Source organism: Festucalex cinctus, chromosome 5 (assembly GCF_051991245.1).
Source record: "Festucalex cinctus isolate MCC-2025b chromosome 5, RoL_Fcin_1.0, whole genome shotgun sequence".
NCBI lineage: Eukaryota > Metazoa > Chordata > Actinopteri > Syngnathiformes > Syngnathidae > Festucalex > Festucalex cinctus.
In genome coordinates this window covers 1,732,501-1,757,770 of record NC_135415.1, presented here as the reverse complement: position 1 = coordinate 1,757,770, position 25,270 = coordinate 1,732,501, and the positions used below count along the sequence as shown (strand labels likewise).

The window sequence follows — 25,270 nt, the reverse complement described above, 5'->3', positions numbered from 1 at the left end:
AAGCGTTACACGAGTACGCAACTAAGTCACTAGCTTCCGGTTTGATCCGCCCTTCGTCTTCGCTAGTGGGTGCTGGGTTATTCTTAATTGATAAGAAGGACAAGACCTTACATCCATGTGTTGACTACCGGGGCCTTAACGACATTACGGTTAACGATAAATACCCGCGACCACTACTGGATTCAGCATTCTCTCCCTTAGGGTCAGCAACAGTGTTCACCAAACTAGATCTCCGGAGTGCATACCGTTTGGTGAAGATCAAAGAGGGGGATGAGTGGAAGACAGCATTTAAAACTCTGTTAGGTCACTTTGAATATCTGGTCATGCCTTTCGGACCTAATAATGCCCCAACTGTTTTTCAATGGCTAATAAATGATGTGTTGAGAGACATGCCCAATCAATTTTGTTTCGTCTACCTTGATATCTTAATCTTTTCCAAAGATCTTAATGAACACCGTCACCATGTCAGAATGGTGTTGCAACGCTTGCTAGAGAACCAACTTTATGTGAAGGCTGAGAAATGTGAGTTCCATTCTGAGTCAATGGAATTTCTGGGGTTCATTGTAGAGAAGGGTCACTTGCGAGCTGACCCCGCAAAGATGCAAGCAGTGATCGACTGCCCAACCCCAACCAGGAGGAAGCAGTTACAGCGGTTTTTGGGCTTCGCTAATTTCTATCGGCGCTTCATACGAAATGAAAGTCAGAGAGCAGGACCTCTGATGAGGTTGATGTTAAATAAAGTTGTTTAAATGGAGCCCAGAAGCTGAGTCCGCCTTTGTCAGACTCAGGATTTATGTCAGGATTTATTCACATGTCCACCTGTACTGGATCATCCTAATCCCGAACTCTCTTTTGTTGTCGAGGTTGACGCATCGGACTCCGGAGTTGGAGCAGTCCTCTCGCAGAACTCCCCGGTCAACCGGAGGCTTCACCCCTGTGCCTTCTTTTCCTGATGCCTCAGCTCGGCTGAGGCTAATTATGATGCGGGCTGGCCATTGTTCTGGCTCTGGAATGGAGGCACTGGCTGGAGGGGGAAAAGGAACAATATACAGTCTTCACGGACCACAAGAACCTGGCCTACATCCGCACCCAAGCGACTCAACTCCACACAGGCTCGTTGGACGCTGATCCTCGCCCGATTCAACTTTACCAATGACTTGCAGAAGTGGCTCCTCCAACACCAAACCCGATGCGTTGTCTAGGATCTATGATCCTGCCGTGGAAGACACCAACGAGACCATTGTTCCAAGTGCCCGGGTGGTGGGAGCGTTATGGTGGGAGGGAGAAAGAAGAGTCCAAGAAGCCCTCCACCAGATCCAAATTCCAGACGGAGGTCCGGAGGTGAGATTGTTTGTCCCCAACCATCTGCGCACAAAGGTGCTTCAATGGGGACATGGTTCGCGGATCGCTTGCCACCCCGGAGTGAGACGTACGCATTTACTTATCGCTCAGAAGTTTTGGTGTCCTAACATGCAGAGGGACGTTGTTGAGTTCATCAGTGTCTGCTCAATTTGTGCCTGCAGTAAGGCTTCCCATCGACCTCCAGCAGGATTGCTACGACCCTTACGCATTGGTGGTCACATGTATCATTGGACTTTATTACTGGCCTCCCTGCTTCCCGAGGCAACACAGTAATACTGACTGTAGTAGATTGTTTCTCTAAAATGGCTCATTTCATCATCCTGCCAAAACTGCCATCTGCCCTTGAGACTGCGAACTTGTTAACCCGCCACATTTTCAGAGTCCACGGAATCCCCATGGACATTGTCTTGGACCGAGGCCCCCAGTTCATATCCCGTGTGTGGACAAAGTTTTGTGCAGCCTTGGGAGCAACAGCGAGCCTTTCTTCGGGCTATCATTTACAAGGCAAGGCAAGGCAAGGCAAGTTTATTTGTATAGCACATTTCATACACAAGGCAACTCAATGTGCTTTACACGAGGAAAGACAACACATAAGCATCAAGAAACAGTAGTTAACATTCAGAGGAAGAAAAATAAATAAAAATAGGTTACAAACTAACAATCTTAAAACATTATTCAACAAACTTTAAAAAATTTAACATAAGGAAGTTTAAAATGATAATGATAAAAATAAAAATAAAAAATAAAAATAAAAATAAAAATAAAAATACAAATACAAATAAAAATAAAAATAATAATAAAAAAAACAAAAAAAACACTTAATTAAAGCTGTTTAAAAGTCCCTAATCAAAGGTATAAGAAAAAAGCAAAGTTTTTAACCTGGATTTGAAAGCATTTACACTCGGGGCTGACTTCACTTCTGTTGGTAGCCTATTCCATCTGTGTGCTGCATAATAGCTAAATGCAGCTTCACCATGTTTGCTTCGAACTCTGGGTTCCACTAGTTGGCCCAAGTCTGTAGATCTCAGAGCCCTGCTGGGCTTGTACTCAATCAGCATTTCTTGGATATATTCAGGACCCAAACCATTTAGTGATTTATAGACGAGTAGCAGAACTTTAAAATCGATTCTACAGCTGACAGGGAGCCAGTGTAAATCCTTAAGTACTGGAGTAATATGTTCTGATCTTTTTGTTTTGGTCAGAACTCGAGCTGCAGCGTTCTGAATGAGCTGCAATTGTCTCATGTTCTTTTGAGAGAGTCCAGTCAGAAGACCGTTACAGTAATCTAGTCTGCTGGAGATAAAAGCATGGATAAGCTTCTCTTGGTCTGCTTGAAGCATGCAGTCCTTCAGTCTGGATATGTTTTTCAGCTGGTAAAAGGCTGTTTTAGTGATAAATTTAATATGATTACTGAAGGTCAGATCTGAGTCTATTAATACCCCAAGATTTCGAACTTGGTCTTTAGTTTCTAAAGACAGTGACTCAAGCTGTTTTTTAACAGCAATCCTCTTTTCTTTATTGCCGAAAACAATGAGCTCCGTTTTGTTTTCGTTCAGCTGGAGGAAATTTTGGTTCATCCAGTTGTTAACTTGCTCTAGAGAATGACACAATGCGTTAATAGAACTGCTGTCATTTGGGGACATAGATAAATACAGTTGTGTGTCATCTGCATAACTATGATAGTCAACATCGGCGTTCTGAAGCATTTGACCCAAAGGTAACATATACAGACTGAACAACAACGGTCCAAGGACTGACCCTTGAGGGACCCCACATGTCATGGCCTTTCGATCAGATTCAAAATTTCGAATGGTCACAAAGTAACTCCTTTCCTCCAAATAGGACCTGAACCATTTAAGGACTGTTCCATTTAATCCCACCCAAGTTTCCAGCCTGTCTAACAGTATATTATGATCAATCGTGTCAAATGCTGCACTGAGGTCCAACAAGACGAGCACTGATACCTTCCCTGCATCAGTGCTCAATCTTATATCATTCAGTACTTTAATCAGAGCTGTTTCTGTACTGTGATGAGGTCGGAAACCTGACTGGAATTTATCCAAAAGTCCGTTTAAGCTCAAAAAATTGCTGAGTTGATTAAAAACCACTTTTTCAACTATTTTAGTTACGAAGGGAAGGTTTGCAATTGGTCTATAATTTGCTAGCAGGGAGACATCCAGTGTTCTCTTTTTTAGAATGGGCTTGACGGCGGCTACTTTCAGACATTTAGGAAGTTCACCTGATTGAAGTGAGCAATTAATTATTTGTTGTAAATCGATCTAAACAGATTTCACAATGGTTTTGAAAAAGCTAGATGGAATTGTGTCAAGACAGCTCGTGGAAGGTTTCAATTGCTGAACCAAGTCTACTACAGTATTTTGATCCACTGAGTCAAATTCTGTCATGGTAATTAAATTATTCCTAGGTGATTTTAAGTGCAGCATCGTTTTGTTATTTTGCTGGTTTGTAACAATGTTTGACCTGATGGCTTGTACTTTTTCACTAAAGTAGCAGGCAAATTCATTGCATTTATCTGTTGAGAGGAGTTCTGGCGCTGTTTGATTTGGGGGATTTGTAAGTTTGTCAACCACGCCAAATAGAGTGCGTGTATTGTTGAGGTTCCTACTAATAATTTCAGAAAAGTGTTGTTGTCTAGCTATTACTAACTCTTGGTTAAAATGACAAAGACATTGTCTGTACAGGTCAAAATGAACTTGGAGTTTAGTTTTTCTCCACTTTCGCTCTGCTTTTCTGCATTTAGATTTCAAAGTCATTATGTTGGTAGTACACCTCCAAGGTGTTTTAGTTCAGGATGAAATGGTCTTAGTTTTAATAGGAGCAACAGCATCCAAAACATTTGAGATTTTTGAGGTGAATTCATCCAGAAGTTCATCAACGGTCTCTGCATTTACAGTTGGTGATGCAGCCATTAATTCCATAAACATATTGCTTGTATTCTCATTTATGTACCTTTTTTTAATCGAGACAGTAGTTGTTTGAACTTCTGGGATTGTTTGTAATTCAAAAAACACACAGGAATGATCTGAAATAGCCAGATCTTTCACCTCAACAGATAAAATGTCAACACCTTTAGAGATGACGAGATCAAGAATGTGACCTTGATTGTGTGTTGGACCTTTTACATGTTGTGAGAGACCAAAAGTATCAAGTATATTACAAAATTCTTTGGTATTTTTATCCAAGTTGTTGTCAACATGAATGTTAAAGTCTCCAGTTAAGACCAGATAATCATAGTCGGTACAAATTACTGACAGCATTTCTTCAAATTCCTCCATGAATCTGCCTTTTTGTTTTGGAGGTCTATAAATTATGACAATGACGATGTTTGGTTCACCTTTTACCAAAAGACTAAGATATTCAAATGAATTAAAGCTTCCCAATGAAATTTCTTTACACTGAAATAGAGATTTAAAAATGGCAGCAAGTCCACCACCTTTTTTGCCATTACGACATTTGTTCATGAAACTAAAATTTGTTGGTGTTGCCTCATTGAGAACCGTGTTGCAGGAACCTTCTGTTAGCCATGTTTCACTGAGGAGAAATAAGTCAAGATCATATGTCATAATAATGTCATGAATCAACAATGATTTGTTAACTAGTGATCTTGTATTTAGTAGCGCTAGTCTCACAGTGGCAATCGGAGACGCTGATTTAGTCAGAGGTTCACAAGCTATACTGACTAGGTTTGTCGCTTCTGACTTATTTCTTCTCATTTCTTTTGCCAACTTTCTACTTCTTGTAATCACAGGAATGCTACAAGCTTCCTTGGGTCCTGACTTATTCTGGGAACACACGTTTTTTATATTGTATATGTAGTCTGGACCCAAAACATATCAGACCGAGCTGTAGTTGAGATTCTCCATAGCCAAAGATGGAGGTCGGCGGGTGGGGAGCTGTATGCTGAGGCTTGGTGGAGTCAGACGATTAGTGGATAGCTGAATGTGGCGTCTTGGGGGGAGCATGGGCGAACCGTCATCAGCAGGAAGCTGCCTGGAGAGACTTTTATTTAGCTGTATGGACAGATTGACCAGATTGCTCAACCTGTTGGTGAGACTCGCTGGCGAGTCAGTCATCGGGTCATTCGGGGGCGGTGCACAGCGCGGGGGTGCATCCGGCAGTGAATCCGGTAGTGGCGCTGTCTGGCAGGTGTCGCTTGGGGGCGATGAACAGCGCAGGGGTGCATCTGGTAGTGAAACTGGTGGTGGTGGTCGTGGTGGTGTTTGGCAGGTGTCGTTCGGGAGCAGGGGAGCTGGATGTTCGGTGTTTGGAGTGTGGGCAGATGAGGACAAATCAATCTGTTCTGAAGGGCAGGGAGTGCAAGATAGTGAGCCAGCCTCACCAGATCCTCTTCTTATCGGTTGTTGTGTTTCATGTCCTTTGTTTTGGGAACATAGCGTCCAGTGACGCACGCTATGGAAGATGTTGGCTGTCAGTAATCTGACTCCCTGCTTATTGAGATAAATCCCATTGCGTTGGAAAAGATGGCGACGTTCACAAAACATAGAAAAATTGTCAATAAATTTCACTGAGTAAGAAGCACAGATGCTTTTCAGCCATCTCGAGAGTGACATAATCCGACTGAAACGCTCATCACCTGGTCGGACAGTAGGCAGAGGACCACTCAGAAAAACCTCTGCATTTAGGCATATTATCTTGTGTAGAAGGGTAATAAAGTCTTGCTTCAGTATCTCCGACTGTTTTTTCAACACATCGAATGCTCCTGTGTGAATCACAATCGATCTCACAGTCGGGTAGTCAGTAGCAATCTTGTCGACTTTTTCAGAAATGTCCAGCACCATGTCATTAGCAAAACACAGAACTTTTGTGTTTTTTCTGCTGCACAGACGTTTAACACCAAACAAGGCTTTGTCGCCTATTATCAGTGTTTGTGTTTCAGTAGCTGAACGGATTTGCTGAGGAGGTCCGGTTTCATACCTTTGACTGGTGCTGTGATCCCCCGAGGCTTGCTGGCTCGGCGACAGCACGGCAAACCTGTTTCTCAGTTCGATATCAGTATTTTGTCTTCGTCGGCCAAGAGACGGTTTCCTTTTTCTTGCTGGTACCAACGTCCAAGACTGATTTCTTGGGGTTGAGGTAGCCTTTTGCATAGGCCGACGTGTTTCCTCAGGCATTAGTTGGCGGTCAGGTCCAGCTGTTGGGCGACGACTCCTCAGTTTTGGCTTTGCTCCCAGCACATTCCACAGAGGGTCGGTGGATGGAGCTAGCTGTTTGTCATGACCACCGTTTGGAGACATTGGCAGTGTGGTGTCATTCCACGATTTTCCATTCACCTCCACAAACATTTCAAGGCGGTGCATTCTTGTCTCCAGCACTGCCATCTTCTGAAGAAGTTTGTGGTATTCATCGGTCGAGATGGAAGGCATCATTCGTCCAGCCATGCTGCTAGTAGCAGTCGCGTGCTGATTAGCAGGCCGTGCTCACGTTATCGTGAGGAGTTTCCAAAAAAAAAATAAAAAATGTTGAAAAATGCGCCCAGCTGGTTGTATCTACCAAACAAAAAGGTAGTACAGCCACATCGAGGCAAATATCCAGGAAAAATCCCAGAAAAAGAAAGAAAAAAAGAAGTTATCAGCTGAAAGAATGCAAAGCAAAGCAGGAGCAGAGCAGATTGCGTCTACACACTAGGAAAGCAGGAAGCAGAAGTCTCACAAACGAATGGACAGACAGAAAGGGTCAACCAAAATTTGGTGTCTGTCATCGTCACCCTACGTCGTGGTCCACTCACCTACCATGGGTGGAATATGCTCACAACTCACTAGTCTCGTCGGCCACAGACCGCTCCCCCTTCATGTCAGCTTATGGATACCAGCCCCCCTTGTTCCCTTCACAAGAAGGAGAAGTGGCCATCCTTTCGATACAGCATCACCTCCGGGGGGCCCATCGGGTGTGATGGGAGACCAGAGCGGCGCTTTCACGCAGCGCTAACCTCAATCAACAGATCGCTAATCGGCGGCGGATGCCTGCTCCCGATTACCGCCCGGGTCAAGAAGTGTGGTTCTCCACAAGGAATTTGCATTTGGCTGGGGGGGGTCCAGGAAGTTGAATCTCCGTTTCATCGGTCCGTTCGAAATCGACTCCATTGTCAATCCAGTCTCTGTCAAACTCAAGCTCCCACCAACTCTCAAGGTTCATCCGGTGTTCCATGTTTCTCTGATCAAGCCAGCCGTCTCCAGTCCACTGAGCCTGCCGTGGGTGCCTCCTCCTCCTCCTCGGCTGATCGATGGTGAGCCAGTTTATACAGTAAGGGAAATTCTTGATTCTAGGTGGAGAGCCTGGGGGGTGCAGTATTTGCTTGACTGGGAAGGATATGGACTGGAGGACCGCCAATGGATTCCCCGCTCCTGGGTTCTTGATCTGTCTTTACTGCAGGACTTTCACTCCCTCCACCCGGCTAAACCTGGGGTTCCACCGTGAGGCGTCCTTTGAGGGGGGGTGGGGTACTGTCATGACTGTGTTTTGTTTGTGGCAAATGTCTGTTTCGTTTTATTTGAACTGATGTAATCAGCATGTAACCAGCAACTATGTGATGTCAGGAATTTTTAATCTCTTTCGACTGGTCAGGAGCCAATCAGTTTTACCCGCATGTCAGTCAGCAGCTAATCAGAAAAAATCCATGTCAGTCCTGTTTCAGCAACCTATCAGTGTTACATACCCACACGTCTGGCCGCAGCTTGTCAGATCCATTCGCAGACTATAATAGTGAGACAGAGAAGTGTGTTTTTGCCAAATTATGCATCTGTTCCTCTGCTCACCCCACACCCCAAGTTAGTTCCACGCCTATTGATCCTTGATACCTTCTCGTTGTTTCTGGTCTCGTCGTGAGTACGTTCCGCACATGCAAGATTTGTCATGCGAATAAAGTGTTAAACTCTTAATTTGTGTCTGCGTTTTTGGGATCCAACTCCAGAACTCAAGTACTACATGAATTTGTTTACAGCTTCAAAACCTTTTGACTTTTTCACTTCTATTTAAACAAAATCCTATCAAAAAAATAAATGTTACCAAATTCTAAATGTTCTAGTGAAAATTATGTCTTTTGTGTTGTTTGGGTCAATTTTGACGCGGCTAGTTGTTTTTGTGTGACACACCTGTCTGTACCCATCAACGTCGTTGGATCATGAATGTTCAACGTTCTAATGTGAATGGTGGTCATTTGCATGATCGTCAGTGTGTGGTGTCCCAATATGACTCTCCTGAGCCATTGAAATGTTGACTCGCGGAGTACATGTCTCCAGCTTACAGCAAGCAACAATGAGAAGACTGACTAAGCCAAGATCCAAAAGATCCAACATCTCTTGGAGCTCAGTAACTCCTGATGTACTGTACAAAGCAAAGCAGCAGCTAACATTTGTCATCAACATGACCCCTGGGATCAAAAGGTTTGCTGTGACATCAATACATGTTTTGATTTGTTTGTTCCATTGTCACTAAAAAAAAAATCGTCATTGCTATGACAAACCGTGAAGGGAAAAAAAAGTCCATGGCAATATGTGGAATGACATTGATGAGGAATCCTTGGATGCCTACATTAGTCTTCTTCTCGCAGGAGTGTACAGATCCAACAATGAGGCCACTGATAGCCTCTGCTGTTTCATACTGTCGAAAAAAAAAATGACAGGGTGTAATATTGATATCCACTCTTCATAAAGTCAAGTCACGTCACCTTTATTTATATAGCGCTTTCAAAGATGCATCTGTTTCATGAATAGGGCTGCTCGATTGATCTAAATCTAATGGACATCGATGTTTGACCAAGTGCAATAACCTAATCGTAAAACAGTGCGGTTTTAGGTATTTTTTCTTTTGTTCCCCCTTTGGTGTTTGAGTGATAGCTGTATTAGTCAACCACAATTGCTGTTGCGCGAGTCTTAATGGCGCTGGCCAATCAGCGTTGTTGGCTCATACAAGTTAAGGCGGCCTGACACTTGCACGACTTTTGGGCATGATTCTGTCGTGGCAAGTCGTGTCATTTTGGGGCAGGAACTGGGAGGTTCCCGCACAGTTTGCGCATAGTTTGCGCATAGTTTACGCACTTCCCGCATTTGCACGATGAGTTCGCGCAATTCGGACGGTATCTGCCGATTTGGGCACGCCATATAAAAAGGGGGACTCCCCAACCCAGTTGCATACCCGTCGGCTGTCGGGTTCCGAGGTGGCCGCCTCTGGCACCGGCGAGGGGGGGCGGTGTCCTTGCTCGCCCTCTCTCTCCAGTAATGATCCTTCCGCAGGTTCACCCACGGAAATCTTGTTAAACTTCCTCTAGTATAGTCAAGTTTGATCGTGTTCTCGGCGCGCTGCAGGCCCGTCCGAGACGCGCACTGCCACGCACTGGCTCGCATCCTTCCCGCATCGTCCCGACGATTTCACGAACAGTTTGCGCATAGTTCACAACCCGGTCGCAAAATTTTGTCGTGCCAAAAATTTTGAACATTTCAAAATTGTTGCCCCGACATGGCACGCAGTCACGACGGGTTTACGCACACTTCACGCCACTTTTCGACTAGTTCGCGCACTGGCACATTCGTGCCACAAAATTGTGCAAGTGTCAAGGCGCCTTTAGTCTGCGCTCCGGTGCCTTCTTTTTTTTTGCCCTTCATTCTGTACAGCGCAACCATAACAAGTGCACATCGAGGCTTGCTGTGACTGCCGTGCACCGAAGTGGATTTAATGGAAGAAGGGACTTCTGCCGCTACAAAGGAGGGGAGAGAGAGCAACTTGTGCCAAAGAAGGGCGGTAGGTCTGTTATTTGGACTTATTTCGGATTCAGAAAAAAAGACGTGGACCAAAAGAAAAGCTTGAGATTCAAAATGTGCTATCAGCGAGTAGCCAGGTCTAGAGGCAACACGACACTTGAAAAACTACCACCGACTTCAGTATGAAGCCTATCAAAAAAAAAAAGACTGACGAAGGGGAGGCAACAACTATCGGCCGTGCTAAGCAAACATCTCTAACAGCAGCGTTCACGTTAGTCATGCCTTATGAAAAAAGTTGGCATAGGCACAAAGAAATTACAAGAAAGGGCTATAACCTGTTATATTGTCAAGGAAATGATTCCCCTAAATTCTGTCAGGGGAAGGTGTGATGTCTGGGTTAAGTTTGAGTTCATCACGTGTTAAGTTGGGAGGTAAAGTGTCTGTTTTGAACTGATGTAACCGTGATACAACCATCTAGTTTCAAAGGTTTTAGGCTCTATTATGTTTGTCAAGGATCTTTTATGCTAAATTTTTTCAATTATTGCTATAACTATTGCTTAGTCCACACACATATTTTCCCAAATCATTCATCAATATAAAGTGCTGAAAATGGCTTGGCTTGACATAGAAGGGCCAAAACATACCTTGTGAAAATGAAACTGCACTTAAAAAAACAAAAAACAAAAAAAAAGCCACCAGAGGGTGCACAAATGGAAATCAACCACTTTTAGGGTTGTCACAAGAACTGATACTTCGGTGCCAAGTCGATGCCAAGATTCTGAAAATGTGACGGTACTGCCTTTTCTACAATACCCGAAGTACCGTTGGTATCGAGGCGGCATATCTGGCCATGTCTTTTGTGTTGTTTTGGGGATGTTTTTTTATTTTTTTTTATTTTTTTATTTTTTTAAATCCCACACGCACTCACTCACAGAAGCTTACATCATGTAAACTGGGTGGATATGAGCGCTTATCTGGCAACCCACCTAACGTCTAATGACGTAACGTGACTACGCTCCCGCTGCGACAATAATAAGGAAGTAGAGCCACATGCATGCAACATGGAAGTAGCCCGCACATCTGTGTCGTCTTCAACTGCAGCGGCCCCTCAATTAGTTGAGAAGAAAAACACCAAAAGTCACGTAAGACTTTGGATTTGAGGTTGATGCGCAGGGATTGAGATGCCGAAACCGTTTCCAGACGAAAGGGGAACACATCCAACTTAGCGAAACATGGACATCCAGACTTGTACAAAGAATTCAAGGCAAGTGCATTTGAATTCCCGTGTTATCAATGTTGTCCATATCTAAACTAATATCGTTCGTATGATGACCCCACACTAAATGAGGGAAGTAACATTAGCGTTATGTTCAGCCTCGTCTGTCCCGCATAATAAAGTTAGGAAATTTTGCCGGGCAGCTAATTTACTGAATCACCTAAAGTAACATTTGTAGTGATTAGAACATAATTCACCCACGGAACGTTGGGACGAAGGGCGAGTTTGTTGGGATGAAAGGATGAAAGGATAAAAGAACAAAATGTTGGTAGGTCTGTGAGCCTCGCGCAGAGTGAGTTGTTGTTGCTGTTAAACGATGAGAAGCTGATATCAATAAACCGCCGGTCTTTGGCTCCGGACTTCAACACTCTGCCTCCGACTCCCGTCACTACTCGCTACATTGGTGACCCCGACATCCGCCTCGTTGACGTTTCCGAGGCTGAGAATTTGATCGAATTGAGCGACATGGCGAACTCCGCTGGTCTCAAGTTACCGGAGTTTTGGGAGTCGGCCGCGGCGACGTGGTTTGTACAAGCTGAAGCTCAGTTTGCCATCTGGGGAATTACGGACGATTCCACGCGCTACTACCACGTCGGGGCCGCGCTCGGGAGCTCCACGGCGGCCAGAGCTACGGCGCTAGCGAACACTACCATCTCCGAGCCACGTGCTCTGGCGGAGGAAGCTGACCGCTTTTTCCTGGCCACCCAGCGTCACAACCACGAGGTCTTGGCCTCTGCACGCGCCTTCCCGGTCCCGGCGGCCGCAACGGCACCACATAAGGTACGCGCTGCCGTGGATGGCCGATCGGCCCCTGGCTTATGCTACTTTCACGCACGTTTTGGTACCAAGGCGAAGAGGTGCCGCGCCCCTTGCTCCTTTGTTGCGTCGGGAAACGGCGACGCCTCCACTCAGTTGCAGCTGTGAGTGGAGTGCCGGCTGCTGTTTATCATGGACACCCTCTCCAGACTCAAGTTCCTCTGTGACTCCGGCGCCCGCAGAAGCGTGTTGCCTGCCTCGGCTGAAGATGCTGCCGGGGGCACTCACGGCCCGCACCTGTCAGCGGCCAACGATGCACCGATCCGGACCTACGGCACTAAGACAGAATGTGTCTTTGGTGTGCCCTCCAGCCAATACCTCGGCCACCTCATCAACGAGGATGGCGCCACCCCGCTCCCGGCAAAAGTGGAAGCTGTTGCCGCTTTTCCTCGACCCCGGACGGCCCAGGGTCTTCGGGAGTTCCTCGGGATGGTGACTTTTTACCACAGGTTCATCCGCCTCTTCCGCTTCATCCTGGAGGGCCGTGAGTTCACGGTCTTCGTCGATCACATGCCGCTCGCCTTCTCCATGTCGAAGTTGTCCGAGCCGTGGTCCGCGCGGCAACAGCGACAGTTGTCGTTCATATCTGGATACACCACGGACATCCGACATATCGCTGGCAAGGACGACGTGGTCGCGGATTGTCTGTCCAGGGCAGCCGTCAACACGGTACAGCTGGGCCTCGACTTTTCCCGGATGGCGGCCGACCAGGCTTCCGACCGTGACACCCAGTCGCTTCGGGGCTCCGACACCGGGTTGCAAGTTAAACCGGCTCATGTTGACCTGGCCGGACCCTTGGACGTTGCCCGCGCCCCCGCCGCGGCCGCCCCCCTGGGCTGCGCCTTGTGGACCGTGTGGGGTCCCTTCCAGTTGTTCCTGCATCCCCGCCAGTTGGTGCGCGGGACTGTTCTGGTGTTTCTGCTGTGTCCCTCCTGCCCTCGCTCCCTGGGTCCTGTACCCGCAGGGGTCGGGCAGTTTTGCCGCCCCGTCATCCAGAGTTTGATTGTGGGTGAATTCTGGGGGGGCTTGTGTAGTGATTAGAACATAATTCACCCACGGAACGTTGGGACGAAGGGGGAGTTTGTTGGGATGAAAGGATGAAAGGATGAAAGGATAAAAGAACAAAATGTTGGTAGGTCTGTGAGCCTCGCGCAGAGTGAGTTGTTGTTGCTGTTAAACGATGAGAAGCTGATATCAATAAACCGCCGGTCTTTGGCTCCGGACTTCAACACACTGCCTCCGACTCCCGTCACTACTCGCTACACATTAAACAATCTTGAAATAATATATCAAACGTTATTCGTTATTTTGTTGGTTTGCGTGTGTGACTGCGTGTGCGTGCGTGTCTGTGAGCGTGTGTGTGTGAGGCTACGTGCTGCATTTGATTGGTAAATAGGCAGCACAGTATGAGATTTTTATTTTTTAATGCTACATTCACTGTGATGCATTTTTCATTTTACAGTATTTTAGTGTTTAGTACTTATTGTTTGTTTGTTTATTTATTGAACATATAAACATAACATATAAACTAGTGCTGTCAAACGATTACAATTTTTAATCTGATTAATCACACCTTTAAATTTGGACTAATCACGATTAATCAGCTAAATTACTCGCGTATTTGCGTAATCTAAAATAAATACAAAATACTGTAATATTTTGACATTAACACATTTTATTATCTGAATGTCATTTGCAAACATTGATTAAATGCATGTACGCAATTGCATGCATGCGTGTATTGCTCAAAACGTAACAGCATCATATTAATTGGGTGCAATTCAGCAATTATTAATTAAACACAAATTACTTTTGTTGTATCTAAAGTCCCGTCAGGGTGTTTTTTTAAAGTGAAATGTACCACCGAGCACACCAACTGGAGTCACCCCGCTCATTTTGGAACAACAGGCGTAGGAAATGCCGTGCATTGACCTAATCACTGACCTGTGCAGCCTTCAATGTAACCATCCGCGATTACGTTCAAGGCTCAAGTGCGGTCCGAAAAAATAGTGCGATTAATCTGTGTTAATATGTGATTAATTTAACTTTTTTCTGTGATTAATTAATCTATTAACGCTTTAACTTTGACAGCCCTAATATAAACATAAACAAGTAACAAATAAAAATTTAAAGAAGAAACTCATAGCAATTATTTGTGATGGTTTACATGTCCAAAGGGAGGTTAAAAGAAGTTAAAAACTTGTCTAGTCCTACTCCTTATTCTTTGTATCTTTTAACTTCTTTCATTATTAAATCCAGTAAATGAACACATTACAATAAAAGAAAATGTATAATCCTGCTCATGTACATACGTACAATTGTCAGTAGCATATGTACATGAATTTCATAGGCATACACAATAATAATACATCCTCATACAAAACCAATTTTAATTACACTCATAATGGTACATCGAAAAAACATTTCTGCAATTGTACTAGCTCATGTCTGATTTAAATAATGCTCTTGAACTTTGCTTTGAAACATTTTTTTAAACTCAACAATTGACTTGCATCTTGTCAAGTCATTTCCAAAATGATTCCACAAATTAACACCTCTTACAGAAACACAGATTTGCTTAATATTTGTTCTTATTTTGATTTTTTTTGTAGACACTTGTTCTCCTTATGTCATAAGGACTTTCTCTCATTTCAAATGGCTTCTGAATACTATGACAGAGTAGATTGTTGTAAGCTTTATACATTATTTGAGCTATAACTGTACTTAGCTAGTACATGCACAGTATTTTAATTTAATGCTTTAAAGGTACATGCCAATTGTTCTGTTTAAGCACACAGTATCATTGTTTGTTGTTCACTTCTAATAAAGGAGTGAATGTTGAAGTACATGGAATTTATTGCTTATTTTCTATTTTTACCGTGGTATCGAAATGGCATCGAGTATCGTGGAATTTCAGTGGTATCGGCATCGACTACTAAATATCTGGTATCGTGACATCCCTAACCCTTTTAATATTGTGACATGACGACGGCGATATATTGTGGAAGTTTTAATATCCCGATATCACGATATTGCCGTTATCGTTAAATCACTAGCGAATAATGTATGTATATTAGGGGTGTTAAAAAAATCGATTCAGCAATATATCGCGATACTACAGCTCGCAATTCTCGAATCGATTCAATAGGCAGCCGAATCGGTTTTTAAACATCCATTTTTGATGGAAAAATATTCAAGAAAACGTCTTACTTAGGGTTAGGATTCACACCTTAAAAATTAAGATGGAAGAATGTTATATTAATGGAGCATTAAAGTGTATGGGACACGAAAAAAAGTCACCCTAAAAGTATTAAAAAAAAAAAAAAAAAAAAAAAGTACAAATAATATGATTTCAATGATGACTGTGTTAAAAACGCAATGACAAGTGCTTGTACAAATGATATATTTATCGTGAATTTCCAAAACATGGCAGCTTACTGGCAACGCCCCCTTTTTTCAAGCCAGGACACCCGTGACGTCACCGCGAGTACGGAAGTTGGCGAAAACAATACGAGGATATGGAGAACTACACGGATAGTAAGGGGCTTTCTGACTCGCTATCAAGTGTAGAGTTGGAATTTGACGTCCCCGACTACACAAGCAGTCTTCAGACGAAGATATTTCAGCCCAGGAATGTATCCAGCTGTATCGGTTTGAGCCTTTTCTTGATGAAGGTGCTGGTGCAACTGTGTCCAGTCGTCTGCGTTACAATGAAGGTGGCTGTGACCAGTTTCAAACTGCCGAGGTAGAGGACGACATCGGCAGGCTCCAGAACACAGAATGGTAAATCTTACTCTTCATTTTAAAAAGAAATTATGGACTAACAATGCTGTTTATATTTTTGTATGGGCGAAATAGCAAACGCTTTGTGGCCAAAATGTAGCTTGGTTTAGCCCAATACACTCAAATTATTATGCTTTACTTGTTATAGTAAAAAGCTAATTTATATTGGTAGGAGCAAAACAGAACTTATCCATCTTAAAATGCAAACTATAAACTAAATGCTGCTTACTCGCTGTCGTAAGAAGTGAAGCCACCACTGCCCCTTTTACATTGGCACATGCCAACCTCTGTGAGACTCAATTCACAATGGAGAAAGGGTACAACATGCATTTTGGAAATTAAATTGATCTCATACCAGTCAGATGCATGACACTTTTTTTCTCCTGAAGTGCTTGAAATACATAATCCAAGTAATTCTCAAATAATGAACAAATTCTTTGTAAATGTTATAAATGGCTGAAAAAAAATAAATAGTTGCTTATGCTTTGCAGGTGTTCCTGTGGTAACTGTGTAGCAATGGCAACAGTGAAGGAGAGCGTTTGCTGTCAGTCCGGAGCGCAGCAGAACCAGTGCATAACCCATCACTGGACGTTCAAAGCGGTCTGCCTCAGTGTGGTAGTCCTGCAGACCGCTTACCGATTCCTTCTTGTGTAGTGTCAGTAAAAAGGAGAACATTTCCATCGAATGACTACAAAGGATACCACGAAATATGATATAAATAAATGCAATTATACAAAAGAAATACATGCCTTTTTCTTTTCATCCAAAGTATAAATGAACAAATAGAGAACAATCAGCTATGCCTATAAATTTACAATTTTATTTTACAAATGTACAAATTGCATCTTGCGAGTCGTCAGTCAAACTATCCAGTGATTCATCTCCCACAAAAATATATATATATTTTTTTTTTAAATATCGAAAGGGAGTAGCTCATTGCTCTTTCTACAATTGGTCACAAAATCCAATATCCGAGTCTGAAATTGTCATGTCTAAAACTCAGCTATTACTCCACTGAAAAAGTTAACGGTAAGTAAAGTGCGAATTGTATGACCGCACAGCCTCTGCCTAGTCTGGCTTCTGAAAGTCTGCACACAGTGGTCAGCGTTCGTTCTGTATTTCCTGGTCCAGCGGCAGCTTTCAAGGAGTGTGTCCTCATCCAGATTGGCCCCCTGACAGAAGGTCTCCACAATCTTCTTAAGATCCTCCACATATTCTGTATTCTGTACATAATAATATACCCATTGAATTATTTAATCGTGTTGTACATATAGGCAAAATAATTAGAATTAACTTTCATTTCTATTCCTAATTTTTCCCCACTATGTTGTGATTAGGTTGAATTCTAATTGTTGTAACAACTATTGCCTATGGCCCAGTCTACTCTCTAATTTTTTTTTTAAAGTTTGCTTCTTCTAAAGCAAATTCTCTGCAGTTGCATAAATATTCCACTGCCCAGACAGGATCTAAGCTTGGTTAGCTCTGCAGGTGGTCACCCAACCACCAACAAAGCTCTTTTGAAGCCGCTGACCAGGTGACAAAGGAATTTATGCGTCTGCCGAAGGAGTGTATTCAAGCCCGTCTTCTCGGAGCCCGAACAAATGGCTCCAATGATTGGAATATACAAACGACTGATCAAAGGAATGTTTAGGAAGTTTCTTATCAATCACAAAGGATATTCTGGCGTCTTGCCCTTCCAAGGGGGGCCCTAGATGGAGCAACACCACCGTCAAGTGGTGAAACTTGGAACTATCCTTAGTGATAATTCACATAAGTAACCGCATTTTACACATTTATACCATGATAATTCTTGACAGATAACTGAACTACGAATGATTCATGTTATGTCTTACATATTACACATTATAATCAATATCTTTCAGTTCAGTCAGATTAGACAAGTAGAGGTTACCTCACAAGTTAGTTTATGATGCATTAATTACGATGTGTGTTAAACGGGTTGTGTGGGAAAACTGATTTGCCAGACTGACCAAATTTAATGCCAAATTATTAATCCCTTTGATAATTTTTTTTTTAAGTCTGCGCGAGCGAACAGAAGGGTGTGCCACCACCTACTGAAGCCCCGCCCATAGACTTTAAAAAGACGAGGGGACCCCCTCGCTGTCTCTCTTCCAAAAACTCTCTTCCAACATCATCATCCTCAGGCTAACGACCTGCAAGTGTCCCAACCTGCTCGAACTCTTTGTTCCAAGAAACTTGCCAACCACGTGGCCTTTTTTTTCTGGCAGCAACCGTTGCCGAGAGCAGACACTCGCTCCACGCCATGCCAAAGCAGGTGCAAACTGCAACGCTGACCCCAAAGACTCTTTTACTCCCTTTTTTTCTTCACCATCGGTGATTGCCCGCCAGCAGCGAGCTCAGCGGCCCCGGGGTACACTTGCTACGTACCGCCGGACTCAAGGTTGTGCACCTAAGCCGCTCCGCACCACCTGCTATTCGGTGGCGCCCCGCCGCGGTGCTAGCTCACCTCCAACGGCTGGCCTTCCCCGTACGCAGGCGCGTAGCGGACCGAGCTCCAACACCTGGAGTCGGACAGCTGTCCGGCAGAACCAACCTTGCCGGAGAATCAACCTCGCCGAGTCGCCGACCAATCAAGGGACGAGCCGCGCAACTACGTCAGCCCCCGAGCGGCTTCCTTGCCCACCTGTGGAATAGCCCCTTTTTTTTGATTTTCTTGCCTTTTTCAACAAACATTGACTATTTTTCCCCCTTTCAAAAGACCGCCCGTTTCTGTTCGCTTCGACGCAACACCTATTCTCGTAAGTCCACGTTCCCCAAATTGGTACCACTGCGTGCAACTTACGTTTGAAACATATCACAAATCTGGCAGGTCAAATTTCTCTTTTCCCTGTTTCCTTATTCATTCGCATTCCTTCCTTATTTTCATTAGCTTTATTTTATTTCTTTTCTTCTGACGGTAGAATAGTTAGATAGGCAGTGTTTTGATTCTGTAGTGTAGCAATCGTGAATAGATGTATGTTTTAGTAACTCTATTCCGCCTAAGTCATCTGTGTTTCCGAGTGGATTATTATTCTTTTGTTAGTACAACGAACCACTGAATATCGAGTGTGGCGACTTTAGATTATAAATGATTGATGAAGGAAGGATTTTGGTCGTTGTTTGCTCCTGTTAACCCAAAGCAAAACCAACGTGGTGCCCCTAGAGGTTATCGAGGTAAATATAATTTACCTCTGTAACGTCCAGATTATTAATTCGTCCAAAAGACGACCCAATTATCGCTACATTGTGGATGTTAATATTTCAAATAAAAAATACATATCAAATGTTGGCTGCCCCAGGACTTTGCGTACAATACAGGACCGTCTCCGAAAATTAGAATATTATGGCTTTTTTTTTTTTTTTTTTTTTTTTTTTTTACTTGGTCTGAGGAAATATTCTAATATTTTGAGATAGGATATTTGAGCTGTAAACCATAATCCGCAATATTAAAACAATAAAAGGCTTGCAATATTTCAGTTGATTTGTAATGAATCCAGGTAATATTTACACCTATACAGCATTTTATTCTTTGAAAAATGCACAATACATTTGTAAATTACATGTACATGACAAATTTGAACACTAAGTGGGGTGAGTAATTTGTTTTTCCATAAATTGGTGTGTTATCAAGCATGTATATTGTACAATAAATTTACTCACATTTTGGATGCAAACACCAGATACATCACCCAAATCATCTTCCAAACATGTCGCCTGTGTAGCAGTTTCCTTCGACTCATACTCACTCCATAAGCATCTCATCCACCATCTGAAACAAAGTTTGAGCTGTTGTTAACTCTTTGCAATCCGCCGACGAACTAGTTCGTCATGTGACACCCGGTGGGCGTCACCCGAAGACGAAAAAGTTCGTCAAATCTGTTTTTTTTTAATGAATGGGTGGATGAGACTCTTGGGCAGTTTCCCTCTGAATATTAAGCCCGTGAAGCACTGTAGTGACGAACTGTGCCCTCTTGATGGCAGTGATGGTCTCTTTACACGAGAAGGATGTGCTTTCCTAGTAAAGGCGGAGTGTTGTGGAGTGGTGGGGGCCGGTGGCTGGGGGAGAAAAGACGAGTGCTAACGGCGGCTAACCGGAGGCCGCTAACCGGAGGCCGCTAAAAACAAAAGCTCACGCTTTTGATCAGAGCGTTTGTCACGATCGGTCAAGAGATGACGAATAGAAAGATCAAGGAGCCGGATTCTGCATAAGAGAGTGTGAAAAGCGACAAAAACTTCACAATACCTTGCAACAATAATAAAAATTACATCTTGATCACAGTATTTTCTGTAATTTACAGAAGCAGCTACTACACTGGCAGAGGCACAAGCGTGTGAACATCTTGCAGTGTCCCCCTGAACGCAGAAGAAAGCTTCACACGCGATCACACAAAAGACACTATTGGGTTTCAAAACAAAACCCATGCACCCATTCATGCATGCATATTTTGTAAATAATCCCAGATTTGTAAATAGTTTATCAAATGTGAAAATGGAGCTGTTATTTCCCTGTATAGTACGTAAATAGCGCACACGCACGAGCACGCACACACGAGCACTCACACGCACGCCCACACACATGCACAAACATGTTAACATAAACATACAAACATAAATTCATATTCAAGGACGCATCTGTTGAGGAAGGACGCATCTGTACTTGCTCCTGCACTCGCTCGTGAATCTAACTACTTGTTGATTTTTGCATTGGGATTTTTAACTACATTGTTGCAGAATGCCTGGCGGAAAAAGAGCTGACGAGATTGAGGAGATAAAATCTTCTCTTAAAAAACTCAGTGGAATGGTTGCCGAATTACTTGAAATGAAGAAGAGCATTGAGCCACTTCTTCAGGAAATACAGCAATTGAAGAAAGAGACACAGGAAAAAGATCGACGCATTGTTGCCTTGGAACAAAAAGTGGATGATTTGGAACAAAATCTTCGTATCAACGATGTGATAGTCACCGGTATCAAGATCAAGCCGCGCCGTGGCCCTTCGAGAGCTGCGGCTAGCACGAGCACGGAAGATTCTGACCAATATTCAGGGAACGAGACTGTGGAACAGCAAGTGACACTTCAACTCAGAGATTTGGGATTAACTGTTGATCCTGCGCACATTCAGATGTGCTTTTCGCTTCCAACTGGAGGGACACGACCACCGGCAGTTCTGATCAGGTTTGTTGACAGAAAGAAAAAGATTGCTCTTCTGAGAGACCGTCACAAGCTTCGTGGGAAACATGTCTACATCAACGAAAACCTCACCAAACGAAATGCTGACATCGCCAAAAAGGCTCGACAAATGAGAAAGAATGGACTTATCGAAAGCACGTGGACAAAAGACTGCCGAATTTTTATTCAAACTAAGATAACTCTGGTCAACTAAAAACACGAATCGTGAAAGGAGCTGAGGAATTGGCAGCGCTTGAGAGACAACAGTAATTCACAATATCACAACAACAACAACAACAACATCACTAATTACCCAAAGCTGGAGTTGTATATGATTATTTGCTGACTTTGCCAAGGCTAACTCTTGTTTATACACCTGCATTGATAACATGTATTGCTGTTCCCGTTTGAATCTAAATATTGTCTGGCTCGAATTCCGTTTGGACATTTGTTCTAACAGTCAAGGCTACATGATAAGGCTGTATTGTGGCTCCAATGAATCTGCTGTCAATACGCAAAATGGGGGTTGGTGGTCTGGTTCCTGGAATGCAGCTGGCGTGGGCCGCTCTGCTGGGTGAGCGAGGCTGGGCAGCGCACAGGAGTCATCAGATCCACAACATGCTAGCAACCAGTGGTGCTACCTGACCAGAATCGAGTGCTGAAATTGCTTGAAAGCAATGGGCTGAATGCAAGCCGATCTACTCTTCTGGAAAGCACAACATGTGTGAAAGCTGATCCGAGGTCAGCGAAGACCCTACTGGTGAAAGAGAAGAATTGCGCTTACCTTGGCTGCTCGCCTGGCGGGGTGGGCTTGCTGGTGGCGTCTGGGGACCGACTCACCAGTTCTAAATGACTGGGACTAGCCACAATCTACACACGGACATTCAAGATGAACTGAGCGAGCAGTGTCTGGGATAGTATGGGATGGATAACGATAAAAATTCATGACTATTCTAAATAATGTATATGATTGATGCGTTATAGTAATGGGTCGATGGGGACGGGTCTCGAATAAGCTTCGGCTTCTACCCGTCAGCCCTTCTTTCGGATGTCAATGTTGCAAATGATGTGATGTGATTGATGTAAACTGTAATGTGTCCGAAAGGAAAAAATGAATAAACTAAACTAAACTAAACATTCCTGTAAATGATCAACATTTTGTAAATAGTTTGTGAAATGTGAGAATATTGCTGTTTACACACGCTATCAGATATGTAAATACATCCTTATTTTGCTATCAAAAACACATTTTCATTTTTTTTTTCATGTTTTATGGAAGGCAAGGACTGTTGAGATATTTGAGATGTCACTAAACCAAAAAATATTACTGTAAAAGTCACTGTTTTGCAGAAAATGCATCATTTCACAAAAAGCTTCATTTCTCCTTATTTTGCCCGAGATTCTTGAATTATGTCAAATCAAGCCATTTTCAAATGATGATTACTCAAGAACAGAATAAGGTAGAATCCTACTTTTTTTTTCTAATGAAAGAGGAGACCCCAATCTTTCAAAGTAAATAACCGAATCGTCAGGCACTAGGCAATTCACACCCCTAATGTATATGTATATTATTTATATATTGTGTAACATAAGTGACAAGTCAATTAAAAGTGCAAATCATTTTGTTTATGCCCAGCAAGGAAATAAGCATTAACCAAGCTTCTCCTCTTAATATAATCATAATAATAAAGCACTGTATGTTGACTTACTGGAAGTTGCTGCTTAAGGCGCCGCGAGACGACTGCGAGTAGCAATGCATTGCTAAGCTAACCGTCTAATGCTACGTTCTCACCAAATCCGAAAAGGCGAACTGGGACGCTTCATTCGCGAGCGTTTCACCGCGTAGTGTTTTTTGGAACGATTAACACTCATTCGCGCTTTCGTGCGCACCGGAGAGGAGGAGGCGTGTCCCTTGGTGAACAAGGAAGTGGAGCACTTTAGCGAGTCAACAAAAAGTGGGCGCCGCCAACTACTTCCACTTCCTTCCTGGGACAAAACAGCCGTGGCACTATTTTCTCCTCTTTTGAGGTATGTGATCGCACTTTCTCGCTGTTTTTAGTGGCAATCTGGCGGCCGGCATTTGTGCTAAAAATAGCTTTGGCATAAATAATAAGAATTGCTGCTAACTCGGTACAGTTCAAAAGCAAGTAAACAGACTTACCAGCACTTTCTTGATTATCATTTTGTCACGGCTGGCCGTGTTGTTGCGCTTGGGGTGACAATAGAGAGGACGCTGTGTGTGACGTGTACTCGAAGCCGATTGGCTACCGCGAGGCGAAACGCGAAAAAAGTTAAATTTTTTGAACTTCGACGAATGTGCGGATTTTCGTCTCGTATGTGCAGATTTTCGCTGCTGCGCACCGCGTCCCAACGCGAGAAACGCGTCCTCCGCGCCGCCCCACGCACTTTTGTTCCATTGACTACAATGCAAACGCGCCGCCGAATCGCCATCCCTCGCTTTTGGTGAGAACGCAGCATAACTCTACGAGATATGCAGGCAGTATGGCACACAATATCTTGCCTTTCACACGCACGCACATTCGCTGAGTTTCTACGGATAACGAACGGCCCGGGAGGGTAAAAAAATGTCCACATTGAAGGAAGTTGACGAACACCGCATGTGTGCAAGTCTGTAAATGGACTATTATTGTACAGGAAATATAAGGAACAATGGGTATTTATATCCAGATTATCCACTCAATTCAATACGCGTTGAACATTTGCAGCTTCAAATCTAAAAAAATCATCATAATAATAATTAGGGATGGGCGAGTACCGATACCAGGTATCGGTATCTGGCGGATACCAGCCTTTTTTCAAGTACTCGAGTACTCGTGACGCAGACGAGTTCAAGCGACCGATGGCAGAGGGGGAAGACGTTAAGTGAGTCCTCCTTGCCTGTAACTGGCGCTAGCTTGCAGCAGTTTTTCACCAAAATGTCACCGGTTTGGAAATACTTCAAAATTGTGAATCTGAAACTAAAAGAGCATTTTTGTGTTTTATTTTGAGCGTTAAGACTATTGAAGAGTGACTGTGCTGTTTTTTTTGGTCAAAATTAAAGGAAATATATTTGTTTAATGAGCCATTCGCAGTTTCACTGTACGGGCCGTGTGTACTTAGACTTGCATGGCTTAATCTTTAGAGACAAGCATATGCTACTGGCAGGATCAACCAGGTAGCCTCGGTCGCGCCGGCTGGCCGCCGCCGCCGGCGGACGGACGGGCCAGGGCGTTCCGCGGTGGGCGCGCGGAGGTCCGGGGCCCCGGGTCGGGGGCGGCCCCGGGCGCGCGCGCCCAGATAAGGCTTTGCGGGTGGGGAGCACGGCGCGCGGAGGTCCGGGGCCCGCGTGGGAGAGTGGGGCCTTGGCGCGGGGGGAGAGATAGGGACTCCTGCCTCCTCCTCCGCCGACCTCCGAGGTGAGAGGTTTTGAGAAACTGGTGCTCGCCGAAGGCACCGCCACCAGCCTCCGGGCACCGCCGCTCCGGGGGGGAGCGGAGGGCCCCGTCGTGGGACGGCTGGGTGAAGGCTTCCGCGCCAGCCCGCAGGTCGGAGGAGCCGTCCGCCCGAACACCGGCGCGAACGCCGGCCGACAGGGGCCCTACGTGGCGGGATCTGGCGCCGTCGCCAGAGGTGGTCGTCTCGGTCTCGCTTCCGATGGGGCGCGCCGTCGCGTGCGAGCCCGCGCTCGCGGCCGCCAAGGGCGCTGGAGTGCGACCCGCAGGCCGGAGGAGCCGTCCGCCCGAACACCGGCGCGAGGCCGGCCGGCGGGGGCCCTCCGAAGGCGGGTCTTGGATGCCGCTCGGTCAGGGAGGCGGGGTGGAAGTGTTTCCACCCGTGCGTGCGTGCGTCAGACTGTGGGAGCTTTCGGGCAGGCGTGGGACTTGGAGAGCTCTCGGGCAGGCGTGGGACTTTGAAATATTTCTGGCAGGCATGGGACTTTGAAATATTTCTGGCAGGCGTGGGACTTTGAAATATTTCTGGCAGGCGTGGGACTTTGAAATATTTTCGGCCTGGGTGACACTTTGAAATATTTTCGGCCTGCGTGACACTTTGAAATATTTTCGGCCTGCGTGACACTTTGAAATATTTTCGGCCCGAGTGACACTTTGAA

General features: G+C 44.5%; 1 protein-coding gene across 7 annotated transcripts in view; it reads left to right on the top strand.

The window, feature by feature from the left end:
* ydjc (YdjC chitooligosaccharide deacetylase homolog) overlaps nt 1-25,270 on the top strand; it is a 324,913-nt gene that overhangs the window by 106,394 nt on the left and 193,249 nt on the right. The window contains exons 5-7 of one of the 7 annotated variants that reach the window (XR_013283723.1): nt 10,011-10,137; nt 15,651-15,972; nt 16,464-16,705. The exons of 1 other annotated variant lie outside the window; for it this stretch is intronic. Coding sequence is in view for 3 of the 6 variants with exons in the window: in XM_077522778.1 (XP_077378904.1) it covers nt 1,190-1,341; nt 1,742-1,881 (292 nt within the window). In the remaining 3 variants the exon portion in view is untranslated. Of the gene's footprint in view, nt 1-863; nt 1,007-1,139; nt 1,342-1,741; nt 1,882-10,010; nt 10,138-15,650; nt 15,973-16,463; nt 16,706-20,291; nt 22,285-25,270 lie in introns of those variants that run through there. 5 more of the 7 variants (XR_013283722.1, XM_077522778.1, XR_013283724.1 and 2 more) reach the window with 5 other exon arrangements.